We start from the raw sequence: 24,922 nt of genomic DNA on the forward strand, positions 1-24,922 counted from the left end.
AAATGATTTCAAACATTTTAATGGCAAGATTCATGAGAAAACTATATACAAATACAAAATAATATGCTGTCTCGTAGAACAAGAATGATCCAATGCAACAAGCAACTATAATGGCAGGCAAATCAATGCAATGAGTAACAATATATAACTAGTTATGCAATGAGTGGCCATATGATATTGTGTCAAACATGAGCATAAAACTTGAGTACATAATTGCAGAGCATCAGTATACATTAGTTTCAATAAAAGTTCAGAGTTGTGACTTGAGAACATATGCATGGATATAAATAGAGAACCCACTGTTTCTAGTAGCTGCTAATACACAGTATTAAAAAGTCAATATAATTGGACGTTTATGAAATCAACATGACAACTTCAATAATCTTGCATTTTTTATTTGCTGAATTATATAACATTTAAACACTTTCAATAAATTGGCTTATTTACTTTCTCGACAGTATTCTTTTCTTGCAGCAGCGAACAAAGACCAGCCTACACAAAGCATACACAGGTACTGTCAGACTGGGGATTCCTGCCAAAATAAAGATGACCACGTTGACCCATGCAGGGTACAGGACTGACGCCAGAGACGGGAATTCCTCCTGCAAACCATTAAGCGGTATAATTATGCTATATTGTAGTGGAACAACATTTACCACAGAAATGTTTGACAGATGAAAGCTGATACACCCCTAACCCTAAGAAAATTATTTTCTTGAAGCAGTGTGCTTACAGAGTTGGGGTCCCAGACTAAGTAGGTCAGCTCTTCTTGGACTTGGGTCACCAGGTAGAAGACCAAGATAACCAGGACGATTAGAGGACTGATAAACCTCCAGGTAGCCTGCCAATAGATGGAGGGCTTATGTCCGATCATGAACTCCAAGTCCTTATTGAACCTGGCATACAAGAGGGTTTTCATTAGTTTTGAAGAATAACAGTGTTTTAAAAATCTGTCATGAAGGGATATAAAGGGATCCCTGTCACACAAGCCTGCCATCTCTAAAATTCTGCTCACAAACTGCAGTAGTTTACCTGCCCATGAAAACATGCACAGCAACATATCGTTTTTTCTTTGTAGAACCAGTCAACAGATTTTGCAGTAGGTCGCAGGATATTGAGATGTCATTCAAACACTACAAGCTGTTGTGTTGTAGAATTAGTTTAAAGCACTAACCTGTCTATGCCATAGATGTAAACGACAGCTATCATCTCAAAGAAGCCGATGGTCAGAAGTGGAACAGAGCCAGCGAAGTTGTCAAATAGAGCTAGCCAGTAGTTCCCTGAATGCTGCGCAAACAGGAGGGCAATAATGAAAGCGACGGCGCATGTTATACCTGAAACCCATACATGTAAGAAAAACAAGGAAACTCATGTTACGACAGAAACCAGATCACCAAGTGTATTTGACAGAAGTTGGAAAGATGACTTCTAAATTTGGGTGATTTTTAAAACGGAATCACCAGTCAACACCTCCTGGGGCCATTTCCGAGGAAAAATATTAAGGTCTTTTAAGGGAACCACGACTCCCTCGATGTTGCCAAACATGGTTGAGAGCCCCAGGCAGAGAAGCATGATGAAAAAGAGGATAGACCAGATGGGGGAAACAGGCATCTTGGCGATGGCCTCCGTGAACACAATGAAGGCCAGACCTGTTCCCTCCACACCCTGGACAAAAACATATCATGGTTACAATGCAGATAGTAGCAGAAAACAACAATGATAAGGAATAGTGCTGAATATTGGTCAACAGAAGTTACCTCACTGAGTAGTTTCTGCATGTCACAGGTTTTGATATTCAATCCCAAAACAATATCTGGAGAGGAGCTGTTGAGATGGTTCAAGGCCGTCTCATAATTGCTTGTAGTGATGCTGTCTTCAGCGAGATCAAATGCATTTAATAATGCCATGATGTTTCTGGGGGGGGGGGGGGCATGTTGTGTAACTGATTAACATACATACACAGCAAATAACATGTCAGGGCCTTATAGCTCTGCATTACTGAAGCCAACACCGAAGATGTAATTCATAATACATAGAAAGATAGATTGGAGTTTAGTTCTACTCAGATGTTCACTCCTTGGAATGGAATCCTTGAACTTTCTCGAAAACCTTGAAATGATCGACAAACCTGAAACCCACACACTGTGGCTTTGAGATTTTGTTGCAACTCACCCGTTGAAACAGTTGTCATATTTCTCTGTGGCCCTGAAGCCGATGATGGAGTAGATGACTGTGGCAGCGTAGACTGAGGTGAAGCCAGTGACAGCAGACAGAATCAAAGCATCTTGCTTGCAATTGTTGCTTGGGAAAAGAAGTAAGCGAAAGAAGCATGACGCACCACACTGACTTCAGGTCTGAGAATAGCTATCTCTGTGAACACAAAACTTCACAGTGCTTTGGAATGCCAGTCCCTTACTGGATGGGGTTGTAGCTTGAGAAGGAGATGAGGCCTCCCCACCCCAAACCGAAGGCGTAGAAAACCTGGGCGCCCGCATCCAGCCAAGTTGTTGGGTTCATTAACTCATCCACCTTGAAGAGCAAAGCATACCATGTGGCTTTGAATTAGTGTGAAATCCTGACTTAAACTATTTATAGTACATGAACTGGATGGAGATTTGAAACGTACATCTGGTATGAAGAGGAACTTGATTCCACTTAGGGCGCCTTTAAGAGTCAGTCCTCGGATCAGGAAGATGGTCAGCACTATGTAAGGCAGGGTGGATGTGATGTACACTGCCTGAGGCCATGACAGAAAAAACAAAGGAAGGAACCAGATTGATAGTCAGACACCGGGGCCCAGTTTTTCAAAACTTTTCTTCTGGTTCAGAATTACACAGATTTCTTCTTAATTTTCTAATCCGCTTTTTTGCAAGCTAGGGTCAGACTGAACTGAAGTCAGTTTTTTTTTTAAAGAAATTCACATAGAATCATTCTGACCCAGATACCATACAGTAAAACCAAGATTACAGAAAGCACATATGTCCATCTGCTGGCCAAATAATGGTACATGTTAGGCCAACAAGACAGAGTGAACTAGATGTAAAAGTGTAAAAGACTTAAGTTTACTTATCTGCACAAGTATACCATGTTTAAGAACCTAAGGACAAAATTCAAAGTCTCACTGGATGGCAAAAATAATTCAGAACAAAACTTCCCATTTCTCTGGAAACTATTTCCATTCATTAATTAAGGAGCCTTTTAAAAATAAAGGTTCATTAACTGTCATCGACATTTAATAAAATGTAAACATTAAATACTATTTTTAGTCTATATTAGCTGTACTTTCCCACACCCTCACCAGTTACACCCCAATTTCTTGGGTCTATATAAAGCCCTTCATGTCTCTAAATCCATAGTCCAGTCCTCCCCTCCAGTGGATTTCAAATTATTCTGATTTTTGCCTTCTCCGTCTTTGAGAAACAACATTTAAGATTGATTTAAGGTAGGACTGGATTATCCAATTCGCAATCTGAATGACCAGAATCTTTGTTTGTCAAAATTTGTCAGTTTTGAAAAACCCAATTTTCAGATTTAATCCAATCTGACTACTGAAATCCAACAGGAAAGTCTTAAAAAAAACTGGGCCCAGGAGATGATAGCATCACTGTTATGTGTCTATATGACCTTATCATTTATGGGGATTGACTAAGGGTTCAACTGACCTTGCCTGATGTCTTGATCCCCCTAATGCAGCAGACATAGAGGATGGTCCAGGCAGCTGCCAGACAAAGCACTATGGGCCAGTGGATTCCCCCAGAGTCAGATATAGTGGCTGAACTGCTCAGAGTCACTCGGTAAAAATAGTAATCCACAGTGGAGCTCTGTTCACACTCTGCCACAAAGCCTGCAGGGGGCGACAAATATACTGTCTGCTGCTAAAGCTGTACAGAGGGTAAAGAAGAAGGAGTGGAGGGGCGTATGTGTGTATTCAATTACCTGTCCCATTTTCATTGAGTGGACACTGGGTCCAAGGCAACGGGTCTTGGAAGGAGTTGAAGAGATACCACATGATCCAGGCCATGATGGTGTTGTAGTACAGTCCGACCAGGAGGGAGACCAGCATGGAGGCGATACCTGAGTGGGAGAGCGTCAGTAACTGTAACATCACACTCACTGACAGCCTCATATTCCTCCTAAGTTGAGGCATTTAACAATGTGCAAAAGTAGCTTTGTGTTTCTGTGGTGGCATAAGGTAATTTCCCTACTGTTTTTGACTAATTGTTCCTGGATGTCTAGTTGGCTTCTTACCAACACCAGTCAGGTAAGGATTGATGGCCCGCCACACGCCCACGCTGCCTTTCCTGAGGCGCTGGCCGATGGCAAACTCCAACAGGAGGAGAGGTGTTCCTTCCAGGACCAACAGGATTAGGTAGGGAATCATAAAGGCGCCTGGAAATTGGAGACATGATCAGTGGCCGCGTCCGAATTATCCTTCTACATCATGTAGCTTCTGCCACAGTAGGCTTTTTCTGTATCCCATATCTGAAAATGGTTTAGCAGGTAAATATTTGTCAAAGACAGGATGTTAAACATGTATCTATGTTGAAATTGAGAGACTTTGGGAAAATACTATTCAAATAGTATGATTAAGTATTGCAGATGATGGCATGTGATAGTGAGTGCTGGGGTTCAAGCCCATAATATAAGTGAAATTAACCACAAACAAAGTGAGTTTTAAGTGAAGAGTTAGCATTTGTCAAAACCCTCAAAAGAAGGGAAATTCAATGTATGACAAAGATTGTGACATGTAAATAGATGTATAAACGTTCAAAGATTACAATTTGATCCTTACCGGAGATTTCTTAGTGATAGATTATGCATTGAAAGAGGTTGTGACAGTTCTGTTGTTACACGAGGTTGTGACAAGTGAAATAGTCAAAGTATTACTTTTCGACAATCCAGTGATGTACTGTAATAACATTTGGTGTGACTCCAAATAAAGGCTGGAACACAGTACAATTGTCAGTGTTAATTTAACTCTGAACGTGTTAAAATGGACTCACAAGAACACAGAGTCCATCACTTTAAGAGCTAAATTAACTGACACTTCTACTGTGAATACATCAAGTTTCACAGTGATTGTACTCATTCACTTAAGTTATGATGTGATAGAACATGACCACAATGCACCAAGGGGACTTTTGGCAATTTGACAAATAACATTAACCATCATCATCATCATTATCATCATCAACATCAGTACAGCAATGCATTGAAACCATGGGGTTTCAGTTGTACAGACAGTAAGTAGAGTTGGTGATATGGACATTGCACAATGATTTCAGACCTATGGGCTTGAACGCCTAATTAATTGATTCTACATGTGTGTTGGCATTTTGGGTTCATGATGGAATTAATTTAGTATTGTCATATTCTGCATATATGTGAGAAATATCCTCAATGTGCCATTGTATGTGACTTGGCCCGCACGCAGTAGGTAGTGTCAAACTACTTCATTTAGCCTCATGATGGCATATATGCAGAGGTGGTAGAAGTACACAAATTCCTTACTCAAGTAAAAGTGCGTCTAAAAATATACTCTGGTAGAAGTTGAAGTACCGTTTCAAATCCTTTACTCAAGTCAAAGTATAAAAGTACATGGTCTTAAATTTACTTAAAGTATAAAAGTAAAAGTCGTTCTCCAAAATTAATTTCTAATGTTCTAAATTGGTTCTCTGTTGAGCTTTCCTCTGAATCCCAGATGAGAAAGAGTCTGCAGCTCAAATCACAAACGTTAATTCTAGCAGCTGAATTCACTAACGTTAATTCTCTCTCTCTCTTGTTGCTTCTCTCCTCTTCGTGTTGCTTCTCTCTCTGTCCCTTTCCTTCCTTTTTGGTGTCGCTTTGCTGAACAAGCAGCCAATCACATCTGGCTCTTGATCAGCTGCTTCCGGGATGGAAGCTGCCTGATGCGGAAAATAAAAAAAATTGTAGAAAATCAGTTGATGATTTCCTGAGAGTAACGAGTCTGTTTTGAAAATGTAGTGAGTAGAAAATACAGATTTTTCTTTTGAAATGTAGTGAGTAAAAGTAAAAAGTCTTCAGTGAAAGAAAAACTTGAGTAAAGTACAGATACTTGAAAATCCTACTTAAGTACAGTAATGAAGTATTTTTACTTTGTTACATCCCACCTCTGCATATATGATTCTCATAATATCACTGAAAAAGTATTGGCAGATGACTTGGGAATTAGCTTAGGTGCTCAGAGCCAAGATGAACATTGTTGTCTTTGATGATCATTACCATTGCAGTTTGCAAACACTAGGCCATTTTAAATATGCATGTCTTAGAAAAGTGTTCCATCTGTGGCTTAATCATCTGCAGTGCCCCAAAAGCATAACAATGTTTCAGCAAACATGACCTACATGTAAATGACGCAAAACTTGGCAGTCTTAATGTCTCCCTGACATCCGACTTCAACCTAAGCCAAATGACCTCGGGGTCTCTGTCTTATGTAATGCCAAAGGTTAGCTATTACCTAAACAGACCTCACACTCTGAGAATCATTAACACAACTTGAAGGTGATTCCATGCCATGCCGCTGTGTCCATGAATGAGTGATAGATTTAAGTCATCCTCTTTGCCTCAGGCACAAAAATATAATGTATTTTAGCGATTCTATTAAAGGTGAAATGGTAAAGATACATATACAGCATCAGCATTTGTCTTTTGTAACACTTCCAAATACATTTTAGAAGCATACTGTACAAATACACAGCTAAACTACTATAACTCCCTATAGAAATATTATAGTGATATTATAGGAGTTAAAAATACCATCACAGACACATTATAATTCGTCAAGGATTTCAAACTATCACTAAGCGACTGGCAGTTGTTTGACAGCTTCACCACAGATGTCCCTTTACTCTTCATCCCAGCGTACCTCCTCCGTGGCTTTGACACAGGTAAGGGAATCTCCAGACGTTGCCAAGCCCGATGCAGAAGCCCACACAGGTGAGGATGTACTGGGCTTTGTTGTCCCACTTGGGCCTGTCCCCGGCCTCCTCCTTCTCCATCCTCTCCAGCTCCTCATGGGAGGGGATCCGGTCCTCCAGTCCTGGGTTAGGGAGTACCAGTCTCATGGTGTCTGGTTCCACATCTGCACAAAAGCAAAGAAGTGCCACTATACTGTACTTGCAAGTCAAAGTCTCTGCACTGTAGCATTAGTGACTGATTAATGTTTGTGTCCGTTCAGTGGCAATCAGCAAATTTGAAACAATTTTATGATCTCTTTTTTTTTTATCTGTTGTGCTCAAGTTAACCCATGCCCCTCTTGTACTTTCGCCTTTTCACTAGCGTTCAACAGCCATTTAAACAGGCAAGGCTTCCTGTCCAGCCTGGAAAACAAGATACTCAACACTTTTTTAATAACGATTACATTCAGCGGCGTCGTTAGGCCTGGGCGTCCGAGGCTACAGCCCCGAATGTTTTATGAATAACCCCGGATCTCAAAAAAAAAAGTAGTCAGAGCGGGCCGGTTATTTTACGTGAGCCAGCTTTAAAGTCGGCTTTGGGTGCATCGAGGTACATGCCGGGACACAAATCGAACTCACCTGTCGCTGCTTGCTATGTGTGTCTGTTTGGTAGCGGGCTCTGCCAACCTGTCATCGTGTAGTTTGAGTCGAACTAAAGGAATAGGCTACATTATGGATGATTTTAATCGCTCGGTCCTAGTCTAGGTCAGAGAAGGCAAGGTAGGCTACAGCCAGGAAACACAATGTCAGGAAAAGACAAGACAGGTTATGGATCTTCTTCACGCTTTCAAAAGAGGAAGAAAGGTACGATATGTTATAGGTTAGTTTAATCAAGTGATTGATTATCCATATCTGGAAAGAAAGCAAAAATCAGGCAGCTGTGTGGTGGCGAGTTGACTGACACTTGGTTGACAGCTTCATGGTTAGATGCCTACAAGCTACAGCAGTTTTTTTTTTAGCTCAACATCTTCAATATAACATTGGATCACTGTAAACAAAATGTTACTATTTCTCTCCAGTCAGCTGGTTAGTCAGTTAGTTACTGAATCCTCCCATTCAGGTCTACTTTTGTGGGCTGCTGAAAATTAAATGCAAAAACTAATTCTCTTTCATATATATATATGTATATATATATATACATATATATATATATATATATATATATATATATATATATATATATATATATATATACATATATATTAAGTAGGACCATATATGTTAAGTTTCCATACATAACAAAGTCTAGATTGGATTGGATCCTTTTTTTACAGTAAAGAGACAGATGAGGAGTGAGGAGCACATACTGTATATCATATATATTTAAAGTTTTATATATTAATTGATAACTGTGTCTCTGTTCATTTTTTGCAAAACCTGAAATGAACAAGAGAGAGGAGGAGACAGAGACAAAGAGAGATGAGGGGAGGAGACAAATAAGTGACTTCCTCTGGGCTGAGCCCCGGATGTTCTGAAATCCTAACAACGCCCCTGATTACATTTAATCACTGGAGAAGCTCATTTCTTTCTTTAAATAGAGAGATGGATGGTTTGGTACTTACTGCTTTGGTAGTTTGGTTGAGTCTTCAGTTAGTAGGCATGGATAACAATTGGAATTATTAAAATTAAATAAATAAAACTGATGCTTACTGCTCATATTAGAAGCATAAAATGAGGCAAAAATATACAGTAGCTGTGCCATGTTCAGGGCTCTGATTATGAAACAAGCAGTGTAACAACGCATTATGTAATAACACGACAAAATGTAATACATTTTCACTTCATTATTTTGTAATAATCTGCCGCATTTTGTAATACACAGCTTGAACGCAATATGTAATACATTTCCCCGCATTTTGTAATAAATTATTACATATTGCGGTGGTTATTACAAAATGTGGGAGTTCTTTTTTTATGATGAAAATGTAATAATACAGTGCATTATGTAATAACCAACCAAAATGGATGTCTTCATCTGTACACGTTATATTTTTAACAATTAAGCTAAATTAAACTTCCCAAATATTAAATTAGTCCGGCGTTATAGTTGACTCTGATCTTAGTCTAAATAGCCACATAAAAGCAGTAACAAGATCAGCTTTTTATCATCTTACAAATACAGCCAAACTCAGGGACCTCATGTCAAAAGCCGACCTGGAAAAACTCATTCACGCTTTTATTTCTAGCAGACTACTGCAATGGTCTTTTGACAGAGCTCCCCAAAAAGACCATCAAAAAGCTTCAGCTTATTCAAAATGCAGCTGCTAGAGTTCTTACAGGGACCAAAAGGTCAGACCACATCACTCGATTCTTAAGTCGCTACACTGGCTTCCTGTCAGCCACAGAATTGAATATAAGGCAATGCTGCTTGTTTATAAATCAATACATGGAGTGGGACCAAATACATTACAGACATGTTTAAGGAGTACACTCCTGCCAGGCCTCTCAGGTCAAGTGGGAGTGGGCTGCAATATGTAATAATTTATTACAAAATGCGGGGAAATTTATTCCATATTGTGTTCAGGCTGTGTATTACAAAATGCAACAGATTATTACATAATGCAGTGTTATTACATAATGCGTTGTTACAAGCAGCAATGCAATAAGGGCAGAAACACATTATTACATGAGCAGCTTTCCATGGCCTGAAAATTCAAAAACATCCTGTTTGCAAGAGAGCACTAAAACACTGGGTTTATTTTGAAGGAGGTCATTCAAAAACATTATATATCAATATTAAAAAGTTATGCCTGTCTGATTTCATTACTGAAGTCGAAAATTCAGTGTTGCAAGGCAAAAGGTGTTTCTAGGTCAAATTCTTGAAAGTGCTAATAACTACATGTTTTATTTTCATACCAGAATAGGTGTCACTTTTTTCAAATAGTGTACATTTGATTTTGGAACTAACCTCTTTATTTTGAACCTGTGAGAGATAATTATTAACAAAATCATTAACTCAGCTTAACCTGTCTGAAGGTTTATGACAGTATAGCCTGTATTGTTGCAATATGACACTAAAGGACTGTGTGTAGGACACTGTGTGTACTGTGTATAAAACAATACATCTATGGAATAATTCTTTATAAAATGGTAAAAACCCTACAAATATTACGAAAATGCCAAGCCTAAAAAAAAAACTGATGCTATGAATATAATTATTATTTAGCATAATAAGAAATTGATATGAAACTTACATGTATATGTTTGACATGAATTTATTGTTTAAAAAAGTTTCAATATTCTAGATTATTTACAAAAAATCAAACATTTTCATCATATATTTAGCACAAGAATATAATAAACTGACAATGTCAATAAACAACATACGCTTGACTCTTGAAACACGACACTACAAACTATATTACATTATTACATGTCGTATCAATTACCCTCTTTAACACTTCTCACATGATATACAGCTGCATATTGTATATAAAATGCTCCCTAAATTTATAATAATTTTTCAGAGATAAAAACCCTTTGTAAAAAACAGTGAGTTGAAATGATAGCAGCTTTGATTTAAGTAATTAGTCTGAATTTAACAATATCCAGGTGTGTTCTTCTATGCATGTGCAGGACATGAGGAAGAAAATAGCAATAAGCTGAAAATACCAACAACGCTAAAAGTGAGTCCATGTTTGCTCATCTTTCCATTAAGTATCCAAGGAAAATGTATTTAGACCTTCATTTTTTCACTCATTTGTATTTTGGCATCAACAGTCTCGACTGTGTCTGTCCTATGGTCCTCTTTCTTGCAGCATTTGTTCTGGATGAGTTTGAAGATGGCGAATCCTGGTATGGACAAACAGGGGATTCCAGCCAGGATGAAGATGATGACATAGACCCAGGGAGGAAATGGACGCTCTGCCAGGGTGGGGAACTCCACCTATGACCGGGGTGAAGGAAGACATCAGGATCAGCAGTAATTTGTGATGCACATGAGGTTTTAAATAAGAAATACATCTAACTTTTGCTTGCCAGGGAGAAGACCACCATCATGAAGACAAACAATTGAGGAAAATACGTCAAAACACTGAACAGTTTCCGACATTGAAACTTGCATCTTAATTATTTTCAAAATAAAAACTGCTGTGATAAGCACACTTACCGCTTCCTGGTCCCAGACCAGGTAGGTGAGATTCTTGGTGACTTGAGTTACAAAGTAGAAAACAAAGATGACTGCCATGATGAGTGGACTGACCACCCTCCATGTCACCTGCCAGAATAAATTGGGCTTGTGGCCGATCATAAACTCGATGTCCTCATTGAACCTGTTGGGGAGGCAGCGAGAGGGAGATGTGGGGTGTCAGCTGTCTGTATCACACCTCCTCACAGCGATAGCATTCAAAAAACAGTCCAAAAACACTTTTATTAGTCTAATAAGGTAGCCTGTGCAGGTGTTACGGTGTGTTTGCGTCTTGATGCTGCACTGGACTCACCTGTCTACACCATAGATATAGATAACAGCAATCATTTCACAGAACGCGATGACCAGGAGGGGGATAGAGCCAGCAAAACTGTCAAAAAGAGCTAGCCAGTAGTTTCCAGAGCGCAGGGCAAATATGAGGCCGAGGGCCAAAGAGATTAAGCACGTCAGACCTGAAAGGAAATACAAAGTGGTTACACTGACATCTAGATCTATTCTGCTAGTCAAGATTTGAAGCCAAGCCAAGTAAATTACCAGTGAAGACTTCTTTGGGCCATCTTTTGGGCAGAATATTGAGGTCCTGCAAAGGAACCACCACTCCCTCGATGTTGCCAAACATAGTGGAGAGGCCCAGGCAGAAGAGCATGATGAAGAAGAGGACGGCCCAGAGAGGAGAAACGGGCATTTTGGTGATGGCCTCCGTGAATACAATGAAGGCCAGTCCTGTTCCCTCCACTCCCTGAATGAGAAAACACCAAATGTTTCAACGTTTGTCCCTCTTCAAGTCCTGTTGCTGCTGTATGCTCTGTGTGATCTAGTGATCTGTGATATTTATCAGTTATTTGATCAGCTCTTAAGAGATTTCTCAAACTGGATAAATTATCATTGATAGATGACTTAATGAGTGTGGTACATATCTGTATTGTAGCACACGGACCTGACTGAGGAAAAACTGCATGTCACAGATCTGGATATCCAGTCCTTGAATGATTTCTGGGCTGGTCTGGTTGAGGGAGGTCAGAGTCTCGTTGTAGTTGCTCTCTGTAATGCTGTTTTCGGGGTAGCTGAAGGCATTCATCAGCTTCAAGATGTTACTGCAGAAAAGGACATGGAGGTGAGATCAACCTGAGACCAAACACAATCATACTTATGGCATGTAAAGGCTTCATTTGCCATCATATGTCATATTTATCATTTTGCCCCCAAACCGAATTTGAATGACAATTTGCACTAACTTCCACTGGAATTTCAACAAAATTTCAACAAAATTTGGTGATATAGATTCCAACTAACTGATCACCTAACAGAATAATTAGAAACTCACTCTCCCACGCAGTCGTCATATTTCTGTGTGGCCCTGAAGCCGATGATGGAGTAAATAACCGTTGCAGAGTAGACTGAGGTGCAGCCGTTGATGATGGAGATGATAACTGCATCCTGCTCACAGTTGTTGCTGTAAGAGACGATCATGAAGGGAAATCACATGAGAACTGCTCAAGAGAAGCTTCCCCTGTGACCTTATAGATGAGGCAGTTGCTTACTGAACAGAGTTGTAGCTGGAGAAGGAGATGAGGCCTCCGAAGGCCAAAGAAAAGGAGTAGAAAACCTGGGCACCTGCATCCAGCCACGTCGATGGGTTCATCAACTCATTCACCTGAAAGAGAATAGAAAAATGCATTCACAATAAAACTCAATTTCTCTTTCCTCTTGTAATATTTCTGTCCTTTAAAACTGACAGTGAACACCTCACCTCCTATGATCCTGACAATCCATTTTCATACGTATGTTATAATCTAAAGTGCCTGCCACCTGTTTTTGAGACCTCAGACTGGAGGGGCATGGCATTTACACTTTGTTGTTAATGTGACCAAATGCTTCCCTGACCACCTGATCACAGCTGGCTTTAAAGTGGTAATTTGTGACTTTCTTGTTTTTCTTTTTATTGCTTTGGTGCTTAGCGGTCATTAGTGTTGTGCTGTGTTTCTGCACTTCCTAGAGATCACTTATCAATCTACTCATCTAATCTACCTTTCTTGGATTTTCTGTTGATGAAGTTTGAGTTTCTGTAGGTGGCGCTCTTTTCTTTGCCTGTTCAGCCATGGTGGCTATTGCTACCCAGTTCTCCCATACCTGACACCGGGTGTTTAGAATAGCAAATGTAAAAGCTTCCATGGACTGGCTATAGGTTGAATCACTATTGTGTTATATCAATCGGAGATAGAGAGTAGCAAAACTGATATTTACTTCTATGAAATTGTCATGTATTATTACTTTAATTGACAGATGTTGGTTGGTTGTAACATGAGTGCTTACATCTGGTGTGAAGAGGAACTTGATTCCCTCTACGGAGCCTTTGAGAGTCAGGCCTCTGATGAGGAAGATGGTGAGGACCAAGTATGGCAGAGTGGAGGTGATGTACACAGCCTGAGGAATGAGAGAAGTGAGAGAGTAGGTGATAAGGTGTTCCTAACACACGCAGGCGCATGCGATAAGCAAGCTGGCATCATTCCCACATTAAATTATCCTGAATTGGAATTTGACTTTCAGACCTTGCCAGTGGTCTCGATGCCCCGGATGCAGCAGACGTAGAGCAGAGTCCAGGCAGACACCAGGGCCAGCACCATCCACCACTGCAGACCTCCGGCCTCATCGATGGCTGCTGAAGTGTTCAGAGTCTCTCTGTACCAGAAATAGTCTACTGTGGTGCTCCTGGCACACTCTGTCACCAGATCTGGAGGGGCCAATAGACAGACAGTGTAACTCCTGCTGTTGTTACTACAGCTGTTGATTCATGAAGAACCATAGTTACGCATGGTAACTCTAGTTCTGTGATCACAGGTGGAGTCCTCTAATGGGGCTCTATTGGCTTAGCCACTCATCTAGTGGCTTCAGCACACTGAAACGCTATGAAGCCTGTGTGAAATAGAGTGTGGGCTACAGAAAGGGCAGATGATTAGTTGGTTTTGCCTAATGTTAGATGATTTTGTCAAGCTGTAATCAAAAATAAATATCCACTGCTATTCACTGTAGTTTTTTCAGTACCTCTGACTGTTATCTTGACATTCGAGGGCATACCTGTCCTGTTAGCATTGAGAGGACACTGACTCCAAGGCAGGGGATCCTGGAAGGAGTTGAAGAGATACCACATGATCCAGGCCATGATGGTGTTGTAGTACATGCCCACCAAGAACGACACCAGCATGGATGCAATACCTGTTACATAAAGAGACAATTAGTCACATGGTTGGCCTATTACTTTTTATAGACAAGGAAATGTCCTCCTCAATTTTCATGCTTTTACCCACCGACACCAGTCAGGTAAGGATTGATTGACCTCCAAACCCCCACGCTGCCCTTCCTGAGGCGCTGGCCGATAGCGAACTCCAGGTGCAACAGTGGGATTCCCTCCAGAACCAGCAGGATAAGGAATGGGATCATAAATGCTCCTGGAAGTGCAAGATTGATGTAAACTGAGTAAACTACTGAGTAACAGAACAATGATTCACTTTCATCGTCACTTCAGTGAATGGAAACTGAATCTTTAACAACTGAGACCATTCACAAAAACTGCTCCCATAAAAACATCCATAAACTATAACAACTTTTGTAAATGTTTTATTATCCACAGTAGATACTAAATTATGCCATTCATTCATTTTTTGAGGAAACAAAGGAGAAGTAATTCAGTCTAGTAATTTCAACAACTTGTAACTCTAGTAATTACTGAAAATAATGACCTCTTAGGGATGAAGTTAATTTTAAAGTGCAGTAGCAGTCCTTTTTGTAAGGCAATTATAGTATTTTGCAAAAACAGGTTTAGGAAAGCCTGATATGTGATTGTCATTTCTGAAGATAATAAGGAGCAAAATTATCCCCAAAGAATAATGGTGCTAACCCACTGATTAGTAATTTGAAAGACATCTAAATAGAGATGTCTAGGCTAAAGTTAGGCTACATAGGGTTAAAATGTATGTCTATGTCTTCTGGGGAGTATGACAGAAATAAAGCATTATCTTGTACATATGGACTTCTCTTCTCTTTTTGTTATTTACAGTTGTTTATGCATTGTTTAAATATGTATGTAATAATGTATTTACTGCTTGGTCTAAAACTGGGCTATCCTGTACATAGCCAAAAAAAAAATCCTGGGCTATATGAGAGCTAAAGTATAATAACAATGTTGAAATCACATCTACTGCTCAGTGGGAAGATAGTCTCTAGCTGTGCACTGCCACAGATGGAGAAAAAATAAAAGTAAAATATCACTGCACCTTTAAACATAAATTACTGATTGACTTCAACATCTCCTTTAATGCAGATTTGGATACATTTAATGATTTATCTACAACGGTCACTACTTTAGTTGTAGTCTGTAGGACTTTGGGACTGTGTAATGACTTGAACAGTGCACATCTCTGCCATCCCACCCTACCTCCTCCGTGGCTTTGACACAGGTAAGGGAATCTCCAGACGTTGCCGAGTCCCACACAGAAGCCCACACAGGTGAGCAGGTACTGGGCTTTGTTGTCCCACTTGGGCCTGTCCCCGGCCTCCTCCTTCTCCATCCTCTCCAGGTCCTTATGGGAGGGGATCCGGTCCTCCAGCCCAGGGTTGGGAAGCTTCAGTTTCATTGCGGCTTCTTGTAAAGTTCTCTCTACGCAGAAAAATAATATTTAGCCGTCCAGTCTCCCAGTGTTAGTCGGTTGCTGGCTTTACCGCTCCCCTGGAAATGTGTAAATGGCTGTATCCTTCCTCATACAGTGTCCTCTGTGATAGTGACTGATTAGCAATGGAGTGTCTGTCTTTGCGTCCTTAACACATAATGTGTTTTTTCAAGTGGCACGAAAAGGCATTTATGCTGACCTTTGGCACCTCAGTTGGAGTTATCTGTAGCTCCACCACAGTCTGTGAAATATTATGTATTGTCAGCGAGTTTAAACGGAAAAAGGTGCAACCATCTTGATAATGGTTAATACATCATGTGAAGTGCCGCCACTGACACTTTTTTTTCCTCAAAAGGTGAGTCTAGTATTATTGATGACTTTATGAGCCCCTTTGAAGACAATCATACCTCTAATAGATGACTTGACAACAGGATGGTAAGACTGTATTGATGACCTTAACATTTCCAAAGCATGCATCCCTTACAACAGCTTGTCACAGGCAGTTTGTCACAGACAGAAAGAAAGGATAATCTAATCTACAGTCACGGGCAACACATTTTACGTCAGACTTTATCTTAAATGTCAGGCCAAGCCTTTTCCAGTCCTTGAGAAATTAATTGTTTTATTACATAGGGATGTACAGTCATATAATTTCAGTATACATTCAAAGGCATGGTTGTCTCCAAATTCTATCAGTTTTGAATTGATCAAATCAAATTGATGTAATATGTTCAAGATTTTTTTACAAAATATGTCAAGCTACTTTTTGATTTGTGTGATAGGAACAGTTTCACCTACACTGTCATGGTTTAACAACTGCTTATAAATCTTATCAATGTTCCTTTCTAATATAATTATTAACCAAAGCGAGACTGGTGTATATGGACTATTTTATTGGCTGGCAATCTATGGAGGCCATTTCAAGGATGTCCCTAAGGCTGCCTGTGTGTGTGTGTGTGTGTGTGTGTGTGTGTGTGTGTGCATGTGTGTGTCATTATTATTGGCCACAAATTGCAAAACCTCATCAAGATACGTTTAACCACCACAAACACTTAAAGTAACATATCTGTGGGTACTTCAATTCATTCATTTAATTTAAACAAAATAAAGCAATACAAATAAATAACTGTTGTGTTTTATTGCACTTGCCTCTTTTTAAGTAGAAATAAGAGTTTCACAACAAAATATACAGCTCCACTGAGTACGATGGTAGATGTGACCATGACAATACCCATGATGATCACTATCATTATCTGAGTATGAGGGTATATTTTCTAGTTGAGAAATATTAACATCACCATAGAATAAAACTGGAATAAAAAATATACGTCTACAAAGCCAGCCTCCCATTCATATGCTGATGGAACAGCTGTAGGCTGTGCATGTCGATTTTGACATAGATTTGAGACTTGGGTTCTCTATTTGCAGCTTTTAGAGAGCTGCTAATGTCCACAAATATTGATTGAACTGTTTAAGGCAACAGGAGTAGCATATCATTTCTTTAACTGAGTGGTATTTCCCTTTAACATACATAGATATATACAGTATCAGTGCATCCCATTTCAGAAAAGAACATATTTCTCAGCTTGCCATCTTATAAAATAATGTTGCATTATTAAATAATACAGACATGCAGCACAATCCCATGAATTGCTGATGTCATTCTACGACTGTGTGGGAGTGTCATACATGTTGACTGTGGCAGAGATGGTGTTGAGCTCAGGTTTATAGATGGTTTTCTTGCAGCAGCATCTTTGGAATAATTTGTACAGGGCAATTCCTGGGACCAAAAGACTGGGAACTCCAGCCAGAAGGAAGATGATAACGTAGACCCAGTTAGGATAGGGCAGTGTCTCCAACATAGGGAAGTATTCCTATAAACATGACAAGGAAGAGATGTCAAAATGAAAATATATCTTTAAAAAATGTTTTTACATTGAATGAAGAGTCTTTTCATTGGAGCAGCAGTTCATTAAACATACCGAGCTTGGATTCCAGGCGATGTATGTCACTTTAGCACTGACTTTGGTGACAAAGTAAAAGATAAAGATGACAAAGACAATCAAGGGGCTGACCACTCTCCATGTGACCTGCCAGAAGATGTTGGGTTTGTGTCCAATCATGAACTCGATGTCTTTGTTAAACCTATGAAAGAAAATATATGTGACTCAGGACTGCCTCAATATGGCACATTCACTAGCAACACTTTACTTGATTATGGGCTAATACATTCATAAAGCCTGAACAAGCATCATAGCAACTTTAAGACACATTTTTATATTTTATAATGTTGTGTTTATACATGCTCATATTTATATATGTATGTGTGTATATATACTGTACACAAAATATGTTTATACTATTTATATGTACAGATATTTACTTATATTTACATATATTTATACATACACTCTTTACAAAGGATGTGTCATTTGTAACACATCTGTGTGTCTTCTTTGGGACAACAAAAACTATTTTTCAACACAACATATGTTAATGACAATACATTTCAACACAACATGTGTTGTTATTAACATATCATGTGTTGAAAATTCAAATTCAAATTGTCTTCCACACTTACCTGTCTATTCCATATAGGTAGGCTACAGCAGTCATCTCACAGAAAGCGATTACCAGCAGAGGAATGGAGCCAGCAAAGCTGTCAAACAGTGCTAACCAGTAACTACCAGACCGCAGGGCAAAGATTAGCGCGATCAAGAAGGATGTCAGGCATACGATTCCTGAAACCCAAAACAACACAATTTCTCATCAAAATCCCCTACTTCACTATAGAGATATACTGTCAATACAGCGTCAGGTCTATATCATTTACCTGTGAGCACCTCTTTGGGCCACTTCTCAGGAAAGATCTTTAGATCCTGCAAGGGAACCACCACTCCCTCTATACTTCCAAACATGGTGGAGAGCCCGAGACAGAAGAGCATGATGAAAAAGAGGACAGACCAGATAGGGGAAACAGGCATCTTGGTGATGGCCTCTGTGAACACAATAAAGGCCAAACCTGTTCCCTCCACTCCCTGGAAAACAACAGAGCACATCAGCAGCTCACAATGGACTCATTTACTGGAAGAAAATACAGAAGTTATATAGTAGTCATGATGGTATGCCTTTTAAAATGCAGTGGAAATCATACATCGCTAAGGAGAGTCTGCAGGTTGCAGGTGTTGAGGTACAGCCCCTGGATGACCTCTGACCCTGAGACAGTGCTGTTGAGTGTTTGCAGCAGTTCATCATAGTTGCTTTGTGTGATGCTCCCCTCAGCTAGATCAAACGCATTCAGCAGCGTCATGATGTTTCTGAAATGTGGAATTTGGGAACAGCACTGCGCTTGTAATGTTATTGCTATAGTTGTCAAACAATATCAACATTTTCTTGCAATGTTAGAAGGTTCCTTCAGTTTTGCATGAATTGAAATAGGCTACAACTAATTCATTTCAGATTGCATGCACATACTCATTAACGCAGTCATCAAACCGCTCCGTGGCCCGGAAGCCAATGATGCAGTAGATAACAGTGGCGGCATAGACAGAGGTACAGCCGTTAATAATGGAGATGATAACAGCATCCTGCTCACAGTTGTTGCTGGAAAAAAAAAGATTAAGCATAAAAAAAATTAAAAAAATTCCAAGTCAATAGTTTCATTCATAAATATTTGCAATGTAAATATTAGCATTCTGTGAAGCAGATGCTTAAAATGAAATATGAAATATGGATACCACATGGCCCCATCAGCTAGTAAAAAAGAAAAGTAAACATCTTTATTCTGTTTATCTCCACTGATAAGATTAGGTGCCGTATAGACTCAACACACAGTGGTCCAGTAGTCACTTACTGAACAGAGTTGTAGCTGGAGAAGGAGATGAGCCCTCCGAAGGCCAAGGAGAAGGAGTAGAACACCTGGGCACCTGCATCCAACCACGTCGATGGGTTCATCAACTCATCTAGCTAGAAAACCACAGCATCATCAGCAGAGTGTGATGTTTTCCGTGCTAGTGATCGGCAGAAATTATTATTAAAAGGTATACTAACATCTGGTGTGAAGAGGAACTTGATTCCCTCTACGGAGCCTTTGAGAGTCAGTCCTCTGATGAGGAAGATGGTGAGGACCAAGTATGGCAGAGTGGAGGTGATGTACACAGCCTGTAGAAAAAGAAAACTAAATCTTAAAAGGTGCTATGTGCAGCATTTTTAAACACCACCATATCATTGTCAAATTAATTGTAATACCTTGGTAAATTTATTGTAAAAGGTGACAGCATGGTCAAGACGATTGGTAGCCTCTATCTCATGTTTGTGGTGTTGTTAGTGCTAATGTTTCTCAAAATGAACACATTTCCCATGAACATCATTGCCTCCTGTCGGAAAGAGGATGTTACTACTTGTCCCAACTTCCCTCCTTTGCGTTAATGAAGAGAATAAACATGTTGAGGTGATTTTTCCATCAGCCTTTCAATCCTTCTACCACTTGCCATCGAAGAACAGCACCAGTCTTCTCACTGTTGGTCTTGTTTGTTAATTATAGTGTCTCCAAATGAATGTGGTAATGATTTATTGATGTTAAAATGCTACACATAGCATCTTTAAAAGAAAAAGTCATTGTTTCTGGTAGAATATCTTGCTATCACAAGGCATGAAGATGCTGTCACGTTAGCTGTCCTACCTTGCCAGTGGTCTCAATCCCTCTGATGCAGCAAATATAGAGCAGAGTCCAAGCAGCAGCTAGACAAAGCACCATCCACCACTGCAGACCTCCAGACTCATCTATAGCTGTTGAGGTATTCAGTGTCTCTCTGTACCAGTAGTAGTCCACTGGAGAGCTGCGTTTGCATTCTGAAACCGGACCTGCAGGGAGCGGAAATCAAATAGTTAGACTAGATCGCAAAAAGGTCGGACTGAAATTGAAGAAATGAAGACGTGCCTGTGAGGTTGGCATTGAGTGGACACTGGCTCCATGGGAGGGGACTCTGGAAGGAGTTGAAGAAGTACCACATCACCCAGGCAATGATGGTGTTGTAGTACATGCCCACCAAGAATGACACCAGCATGGATGCGATGCCTGTTAGAGAAAGAAAAAAGTTAGTGACATGGTGCGCAATTGGCTTCATGCACAACTGTCCTGCTTTTACCTACTGACACCAGTCATGTAAGGATTAATGGACCTCCAGACTTGCATACTGCAAACATGAGGAATGCACACAATAACCAATAACTGGAGTTGGCTGTGACAAAGATTTTAGTCACTTTAGGTTGTTCAGCTGTTCATCCAACTCCTTAATTGACAGGATTTAAAATTCACACAGGACTGATAATCAGGACGCCCTAACACAGATGGTCCCATATTAAGTTTTACACTCACCCACACCAGTTAAGTAGGGGTTAATAGCAGTCCACACCCCCACGCTGCCCTTTCTGAGGCGCTGGCCGATAGCGAACTCCAGGTGCAACAGTGGGATTCCCTCCAGAACCAGCAGGATAAGGAATGGGATCATAAATGCTCCTAGGGACAAGCCAAGGAAAGCTTAGATAAGGTAGCTCAGGTAGCTTGGGTAGCACATGTACCTTGCTTACTGTAGTCATGTGGGCTCTATGGAACATGACAGCCTGGCAAAACTATTACAGTATACATGTCTGATACAAGTTTTGCAACATCACACATACATTTATAAGTTGTCATTTCTTTGTAAAGTGTTGTAAGCATGGTTTGTATGTGACACAACAGTCAGAGAATACAGTCTTTTTATTGGCAGCAGCAGAGCATCAGCCTACTCTATTGTTGTAATGATAGGCCATTCATTCTATATTCTATATAGTAATCTTCTCAAAAGTTAGTGAATACTTCAGAGACATAAACCTTTTGCAGGAACAAATATTGTGGAGAAGCATGTAAATATGGTCCCAACTAACAACAGGGAGTATAAGGAGCTTTTATTGTCTCCATTATCATGTATGACGATGCAGGTGGGATCAGCTCATAGCTGAAAGTTCACTTTGCTGTCAAGACTTTCTGTGAGATAGCAGAGATCTGACACAGCTGATAAACATGAGAATAACATGCCAAATAAAAATCCTTGCTTACAGTAATGTGACTGTCTTGGGGTGGGGGCATGGCATGTTGGCATACAATTACATGTTGGTTTAAAAGCTCAAATTCAGTGATTGATTGTTACTAGTGTCACTGAACCACACTGTAAATCACTAGTCATATGGGCTAAATATTATCCTGCTGGGAGGATATATGGACTATCCCATATGGCATCACATGTTTTTTACCTTAACATCAATACAGCAGAGATAGCTAAAGAAAGCAAGGATTCCTCAGAGTCTATCTTTACATGGACAATACAGTGTTGGATTTCCACTACTGATAAGTTTTCAAGTTCAGTCAGTATTGTCCTATTGGTTGACAGCAATCAGCTAATGATAAGAAGATTGCCTTCTTCCCTGCTTGGACTTGGCCTCTTTGTCATGCTATTTGCCTGGTTGTCATGCTATTAATCCCGCAATGGTAATCTGCATTTTCCTTGTTTTCTTTTTTCTTTTTTTTTGTCTCCAGCTTTGTTGTTAAGCGCTCATTGCTATGGTGTTTCTGCGCTGCAGCTCCCAGAGATCACCTGTCAATCAAACAGTGTGTCCAGTACTGTGACGTCTTTTACCTCCTTTTTCTGTCGATGCAGTTTGAGTTTCTGTAGGTGGCGCTCTTTTCTTTGTCTGTTCAGCCATGGTGGCTATCACTGCTCATGCTAACTACCCAGTTCTTCTGTTTATTCCAAACAAACCGCAGTTGCCACTGCCAAAATCATTAAACGCATCACTTCCTGTGTGCCAGAATATTTTTCCCCAGGAAAGAGTTACCAGACAGGGGTTTGGAACAGCAAATGTTACAGCTTTCATGAAATGGATATATTTTGTGATTTGTGATAGAGTTGTGATAGAGTAGAAAAACAGACATTATTTATATAAAAGGTTGCAGATTAACGCTTTAATGTACCATAGCACCAAACATCTACTGGTAAATAAACAATGGCATCAATTTTTATTCTTGTCATGGTAAATAAATGCTGGATGTAGGAAGCTGCTAACTTATAATGTACTGGGTTGTCTGATGAATAATGGTCCTTATGTAAGAAAGCAGGTAAGCAGGTAACACCCCTCAACACAAGGCCATGTTTATGTTTGTATGTGAAGACGCCCATCATAGACAAGTGGAAAAATTCAAGGAATCTGTGATAACACTGTTGTAAATTCTCATAAATGTGAAATCTGGGAAGAGGTAAATTAATGTTGATAGGGTCGGACCGCAAAATATCAAAAAGCGTTGATGATGGTGTCTGGCATGACACAAAATCCTGATCCATCTTTTATTAATGTTAGAACAATGTTTCCCTCTACCACCACTCTAATGCTAATGCCTTATCTGACATGATTTCATAAAGGAAGATGTTCACTGCCACTCCCAGGACATTTAAAGTTTATGAGCTATACGAGAACAGGTCATGGAACCAATCTGTCATTAGTTATTGCTTCTTTACTGCTGTCTTCTACCATCATTTTACAGTATAGACTGTGACTGCCTGAAAATGCTAAAACCAAACCTTTAACGTTGCAAATGAGCACTCAGCTCTTTGCTATAAAATGATACACCGATGCTCAGCCACCAGTAAGAGTGTTAATATTTAACCTAAATCACTTTAAGCGCTGATATTAGGCTCATGGTGGTGCATTATCATTTCCTATTGAGACTGCTCTTCATAATGACCATGCCCTATAAAATGTAATTCAGGGACAGGGGATGTTTGCTCACTCTGTATTTCCTCAGGATTGACATTTCCAACTCAGCACAACATCCTCTGTGTCTCCAGAAAACACACACATGCCCCCCCAAATACATTGTTGTAAATTATGCATAAAAGTGATGCTAGCAAAAGTCCTTATATAATTTGAAAATGTAGGGCTAATAAAAAATAATGAGTCAGACAAAACATAAATGCATCATGCATTCATGCTGGAATTTCTTGAGCTAATGCAAATCATTGAAAAATTATAATTTATAAAAGGAATTATTAAGTTATAAAAAGGAGTTTGCATTATTTTTAAAGTGCATCTATTTTGTCTTATAGAAAAGATAATGACTACAATGCTGTTTATTTGCAAACACGGACACAATATGACTCCCAGTAATTCTGCAATGACTGAAACTGACTTTTTTCACCGCTGACGGATTAAAAACTGCAATAGCAATTTCCAAATTTCTAAAATGTTTTCAGCATTTAATTTCTCCACTCTGAAGACTGGTTTAACACTCATCCTCTATTCCGTATAAATCCTATACAAAGTATAAAAGAGCCAACCTCCTCCATGGCTTTGACACAGGTAAGGGAATCTCCAGACGTTGCCGAGTCCCACACAGAAGCCCACACAGGTGAGCAGGTACTGGGTTTTGTTGTCCCACTTGGGCCTGTCCCCAGCCTCCTCCTTCTCCATCCTCTCCAGGTCCTTATGGGAGGGGATCCGGTCCTCCAGTCCAGGGTTGGGAAGTACCAGTTTCATGGTGTCTGGCTGCAGGCAATCAGGCTACACTTCGGGATCACTGAATCACTTCAGTCTACTATTCAGTTCAGTTCAGTTCAGGCTTTCTCCCTGGCAGCTGGGAGGTTCACGGTGCTGCTGGCTCTCTAAGAGCATGAGAATCAATGACATGTGTTGACATCAGCAATAAGGGGAGATGTGTATCAGCTGCATAAAACTTGCCTGCCAATAACTGATAGCATGTGTGTATATAGGTGGTGGGGAATGTGTGCCAAGACACACACGCATACATACAATCTGCACAAATACCTGTAAATGCGTGTTAATTAGGGACATATCCTAAAAATGCATCTGAATGCATACCACCAAACACACCGAAACAAAGCATTAAGTTGTAGTTACAGTTTTAAGAAAAAAACAAAAAACAATTTCCACTTCATCTAAGGCTACAAACATTTTTAAGTGATTTTTTAATCATTTATGAATGTTCACCCTCTGATTCCAACAAAACATTTCCTGGGTTACATCCAAAGTTACCAACACCGGTTGTGAAAGTGCAAGTGTATTAGGAAACTGTGAATGAGCAA

The 24,922-nt window shown here is 39.8% G+C and overlaps 3 protein-coding genes across 3 annotated transcripts; all 3 read right to left on the reverse strand.

Annotated features, from left to right (window-relative positions):
• Positions 1-443: 443 nt before the first annotated feature.
• Positions 444-7,085, reverse strand: LOC139908229 (sodium-dependent neutral amino acid transporter B(0)AT1-like). Its single transcript, XM_071894844.2, has 12 exons — positions 6,887-7,085; positions 4,249-4,389; positions 3,937-4,074; positions 3,663-3,844; positions 2,627-2,737; positions 2,417-2,529; positions 2,173-2,301; positions 1,758-1,914; positions 1,461-1,665; positions 1,175-1,334; positions 734-896; positions 444-602 (listed from the first exon to the last, which is right to left on the reverse strand). Exons 1-12 carry the CDS (start codon positions 7,083-7,085, stop codon positions 444-446), a joined length of 1,857 nt encoding a protein of 618 aa, XP_071750945.1.
• Positions 7,086-10,653: 3,568 nt separating this feature from the next.
• LOC139908240 (sodium-dependent neutral amino acid transporter B(0)AT1-like) lies at positions 10,654-15,755 on the reverse strand. The gene is made up of 12 exons (XM_071894857.2): positions 15,557-15,755; positions 14,430-14,570; positions 14,200-14,337; positions 13,674-13,855; positions 13,438-13,548; positions 12,666-12,778; positions 12,449-12,577; positions 12,062-12,218; positions 11,659-11,863; positions 11,417-11,576; positions 11,080-11,248; positions 10,654-10,857 (listed from the first exon to the last, which is right to left on the reverse strand). Exons 1-12 carry the CDS (start codon positions 15,753-15,755, stop codon positions 10,654-10,656), a joined length of 1,908 nt encoding a protein of 635 aa, XP_071750958.1.
• A 2,610-nt stretch (positions 15,756-18,365) lies between these two features.
• Positions 18,366-24,356, reverse strand: LOC139908239 (sodium-dependent neutral amino acid transporter B(0)AT1-like). Its single transcript, XM_071894856.2, is given in 10 exon segments — positions 18,366-18,529; positions 18,622-18,826; positions 18,943-19,105; positions 19,263-19,391; positions 19,642-19,781; positions 19,833-19,949; positions 20,470-20,651; positions 20,728-20,865; positions 21,166-21,306; positions 24,158-24,356. Coding segments are annotated over 10 exon segments (1,578 nt in total).
• Between the last annotated feature and the right edge of the window lie 566 nt (positions 24,357-24,922).

Source organism: Centroberyx gerrardi, chromosome 19, assembly GCF_048128805.1.
Source record: "Centroberyx gerrardi isolate f3 chromosome 19, fCenGer3.hap1.cur.20231027, whole genome shotgun sequence".
Classification (NCBI taxonomy): Eukaryota; Metazoa; Chordata; class Actinopteri; order Beryciformes; family Berycidae; genus Centroberyx; species Centroberyx gerrardi.

Excerpts from the sequence above, each read along its gene's own strand:
- LOC139908229 (XM_071894844.2), bottom strand. The coding sequence starts at position 7,085 with ATGAGACTGGTACTCCCTAACCCAGGACTGGAGGACCGGATCCCCTCC. Across the intron at positions 4,075-4,248 it reads TCCTTACCTGACTGGTGTTG|GTATCGCCTCCATGCTGGTC; the intron begins GTAAGAAGCCAA and ends TCTCCCACTCAG. Across the intron at positions 1,666-1,757 it reads TGCAGAAACTACTCAGTGAG|GGTGTGGAGGGAACAGGTCT; the intron begins GTAACTTCTGTT and ends GTTTTTGTCCAG.
- LOC139908240 (XM_071894857.2), bottom strand. The coding sequence starts at position 15,755 with ATGAAACTGAAGCTTCCCAACCCTGGGCTGGAGGACCGGATCCCCTCC. Across the intron at positions 13,856-14,199 it reads TCTCAATGCTAACAGGACAG|ATCTGGTGACAGAGTGTGCC; the intron begins GTATGCCCTCGA and ends TGGCCCCTCCAG. Across the intron at positions 12,779-13,437 it reads AGTTCCTCTTCACACCAGAT|GTGAATGAGTTGATGAACCC; the intron begins GTAAGCACTCAT and ends ATTCTCTTTCAG.